General features: G+C 40.6%; 1 protein-coding gene across 1 annotated transcript; it reads right to left on the bottom strand.

Annotated features, from left to right (window-relative positions):
* Positions 1-247: 247 nt before the first annotated feature.
* MAS1 (MAS1 proto-oncogene, G protein-coupled receptor) lies at positions 248-1,237 on the bottom strand. The gene has a single exon (XM_075036824.1). The coding sequence runs from the start codon at positions 1,235-1,237 to the stop codon at positions 248-250; it is 990 nt and encodes a 329-aa protein (XP_074892925.1).
* Between the last annotated feature and the right edge of the window lie 2,991 nt (positions 1,238-4,228).

Raw genomic sequence — 4,228 nt, 5'->3', positions numbered from 1 at the left:
TCCACTGTGGTATCTTTGACTGACATAGTCACATCAGGATGTAGCATGTGTTTGAATAATTAAGAAAATACAAATAAAAGTTATCTTTATTCTAGTCCATATTTTTCCATTGCTCAACCACCAAAGATAACAGTACCATTTCACCACTGCTTTTTACATTCTATGGAAGAAAAATGCTTTTAGTTTTGCAGTGGTTTATTAAACCTCCAAGTCCAATTATTTGCCCCTAGAGTTTCCCCCCTAACCTTTAGAAAATTGTTTCAGCTATATCCAAACTCATGCCAACTTCCTGGCTTCTCGGCCGCAACCCATCAGCAAGTGCTCTACTAAGAACCACTTTGAGGCTTTCCTTGAACCTCTTCTTCTTGCTGCTTCCTACGAAGAAGTAAACAAGGGGGTTGATGCTACTGTTAACAGTGGAGAGAACAACGGTGACGTGGTTCTGCTGGCTGAGCAAAGATGACCAGTGGTGGTAATTCAGAAGATACAACAGCCTCATGGGCATGGCAAAGATGAGGAAGACAATGACTGTGGCGACAATGATGATGTAGAGCTTTGACGAATGAGGTCTCAGGGAGTTACGATGAATCCTGATAACCAAGATCAGGCTGGACAGAATCATTAGAGGAATGAAGATCATGAAAGTCAGGATCCACGTGAAGATAAGCAGTGCTTGGCAATGGTTACCGTCGTCAAATTGTTCCTTCGTTGAATCATCTTTGCATGTTAAGTATTCGGCTACTGTCATCAGAAAAGACAGAGTCCACAGAATTGCACACACAATTGCCGATTGGTGCTGTGACCGGTGGCATCGGTACCAGATGGGGTAAACAATAGACAGACACCTCTCAATACTGATGGCTGTCAGGAGATAGAGACCAGTATTATATCCAAGAAGGAAGACAATAGATAGTGTGGTGGTTATATAATAGTAAAAACCATATGCGAATCCAAAACCAGCAATGTACTCAATTGACAGAATAAATGTACAAAGCAGTAAGGAGAGATCAGCAATGGACAGGTGTGTGATGTACGCAGTGAACGGGTTTCTTTTGATCTGGAAGCAGAGGCACCAGAGGACAATTCCATTTTCACAAAAACCCAGGAAGGAGATGATCATAATTACCCAAAGTGGGGTCAATATCTCCCAGACCCTTTCCTGTGTAGAAATGTTTCTGTGCATTGAGATGTTCTCTGTGCCTTCGCTGGGATGAAACGTTATGTTTGACTCATCCATGGGGAAAGCTCAAGTTTGGATAGCACAGCTCTTCCTTCTGTAAATATGTATAAAAATATACTGTGAGCATTGTGTGCTCCTCCCCTCCCCCTTTTCTTTCTGTTTTGTGGACCCTCAATTTCTGGCCATATCTGAAAGCCTTAGCAAAAGGAAAACCAGCTTTGATATACTGATGCTAGCTGAAACCCAGTTGTGACTACTCTTGGCAGTGTTAAAGATTGCTAAGCCCATCATGCTAGCAGAAATCCTGAGCTTTCTTCTCTATGGGGTTCAGCATGTAAGTGCTAAACCGCAGCTAAAGAGGTACTCTCAGAGAGCTCTTGGACAAGCAATGTCTCCATCACATTGCAAGTTTCCTGATGTAGTGGTCACAGATAGCATTGGTGGTTCTTGTTAGAGCCCTGTATTGATCCCAGACAGGTCTATTCAGCTCCCCCTGAAGCTAATGAGTAATGAAGCTAATGAATTCTAAGTTAAACATATGTATTTCAAATGAATTTGGCTTATAAGTTTTTTTGTTTTAAAAAAACATTGATACCAACATCACTTTTCCAGGAAGGGCTTTAATTAAGTAAGTAAAAATAATATGTAGTTACTCAGCACTGTATTCCCTCCAAGTACAGAGGTGGAGGGAAGGCGAAATGCCACTGTTTTGAGACAGTCATTTTTTACCAGCTTTAAGTGTCATTTATCATAGCGTAATATAATTTAACCATGGTTACACACTCTGAACACTTAGCACAACTGCAAATATCCTGCAAACATTACAAATCCAACCCATCGCAAGGAGTAGATGTTCAGGTCCCCTGCCATTATTATAATGGTTTTAACTGTTGTTCTGCTGAGTTATGGAACGAGTTCTCCTTTTGTATGTCTCCTTTTATCTCATAACAGAGAATTAGCAGCATTGGCTTCAGCTGATTTTCATAGGAATATTTCATGCCCCCTTCCCTGTTTACTTCCCAGCTGCCCCTGTGATGATACAGAGTCAGGACCCTTGCTGATTTACTGATGTTAACAGGGACTGTTGGCAATAAGCTTGCCCAGCTGACTTGGTTCATCCATATAAGCAGCCTTGTTCATTAACATGCCATAATGAGAATTTACCCATATGTTCAAGCAGGTAACAAAGTCAAATGCAAGGTAAAGAAGTTTTACTAGGGCAACTTTTGCAATGATGACTTAAACAGAGCCATTCACCCCAGTCATAAATTTCCTCTCATGAGCCCTGGGTTTCCTGGGTTCAAAACAGTTTCTTAAGACACGACATCACAGTCTAAAAAAGAGCATTCAGTAAACAACCTTGGAAGCCTCAGGGCTTGCTGGCATTTGAACCTGCACAAAAATGTTAATGATGATCCCACCTGCATGTTGACCATGCCACCATCTGAGATGCAGTTGGAGGGAACAAACAACATAGCTGGAAATGTAGTAGAGAAGTGAATGTGAATGCAACAAGTAAATGCAGTGACCAGAATGAGTGGCAAGCCTCCCAAAAGCAGTGTTGTGCAAAAACTGCAGAGAGAAGGTGCTCAAACACTGTGCTGCCGGACGTGTAGTAAAGCTTTGCAGGAGAAAAGGAGAGTAGAAGCTATCTACTTCAAGAGTTAAAACAAATAGGAAGGGGAAAAAAAGAATGAAAAGACTCAAGTATGAAAAAAGGACTCAAAGTATGAAAAGACTCAAGAAAGTTCTTGATTTGTATCTCTGTATAAATGGAGTGTTTCTCTCTGGAAAGTAAAACAAAGAGGAAAAAGTTTTGGACTTACTAAGGTCATTCCCACATGAGAGCATTCAGAGATGAGAATGGAAAGAATCCTCTTCTTCCAGATACATCCATGGTCTGTTCAGATTTCCCTGAAGTCATTGAAGAACTTCCTTGAAGAAGCTGAAGGCTACCTTCTCCAACCATTTGCCTTTGGTAAGAGGGGGAGCAAACAGTGACTCTGACCATGACTCCCTCAAAAAGAAGTGTGCAATTCTCCCATTGCTCCAGATGTCTGAGGCATGCCAAATAAAGGGCCCCAGGCTCATCATCTGAGGCTGTGCTTCAAATGGCATCACTCAGTAACTGGCAAGTCATCTAGCTGAAAGCCTGGGAGTTAACTCTTGTGGGAACTGAATGGCAGTATATGGAAAGTTGTCTTGAGCTGCTACAATACCAAGAGACATAGTTTAAACAAACAAATGTGAAGTGAGTAGGAAATCTATTTGCAGATGATAAGATCTGAAGGAAAAATCTCAATTTAGAACTGTGCTACCACATGCCATCTAAAATAATGCAAGTTCATTCGTAAATTTTTCTTACATTTGTTGACATAAGAAAACAAGAAAGTGAGAAGGACAGAGAGGGAGAGTGAAAGATAAGAAGGAAAGAAAGAAAGGAAAGAAAGAAAGAGAAAAGATAGAAGGTGAGAAAAAAGAAAGAGAAGGAAAGAGAGAAAGAAAAGAAAGAGAAGAAGGGAGGGAGGGAGGAAGGAAGGAAGGAAGAAAGGAAGGAAGAAGAGAAAACTAATTCACAGAATGAAGAAAATGGACAGAAAGAAAGAAACCACAGAGCAAAGAAAATAGCCACATTATTGTGTTAGTCTCGCACATCCATTCCTCTTGGTAAAAACCGTATCCTGAGATTACTCTACCGAAAAAAATCCAGCAATGCGAACCAAAAATCTGTTCTTGAGACTTAAACAGTCTCCCCTGAAAAGTTCAAACAGGCCTAGGAGCAGATAAACTCTTTGAAAAGTCCCCTGAGGATGTCCCCTGCTTTTGCCCCAAGTATTAGGTTGTTTTTATATTCAGATATTAGCAGAACTAACATTCTTAGCCAAAAAAGGAGAGAGTTTACTTGGTCTTCTCCTTTAGATGTTTCGCTAAAACTACCAAATCCCCAAATGGGAAAAACTACTAACTAATGTGAGAAATAAATGACCCCAAAGGGAGGGTCAGAATAAAATTAGGAAAGAAACAGAGTGAAATAAAACAACTTCTAAT

This window comes from Buteo buteo, chromosome 9 (assembly GCF_964188355.1).
Source record: "Buteo buteo chromosome 9, bButBut1.hap1.1, whole genome shotgun sequence".
Classification (NCBI taxonomy): domain Eukaryota; kingdom Metazoa; phylum Chordata; class Aves; order Accipitriformes; family Accipitridae; genus Buteo; species Buteo buteo.
Note: the sequence above shows the minus strand (reverse complement) of the source record. Positions and strands in the feature narration are given on the sequence as shown.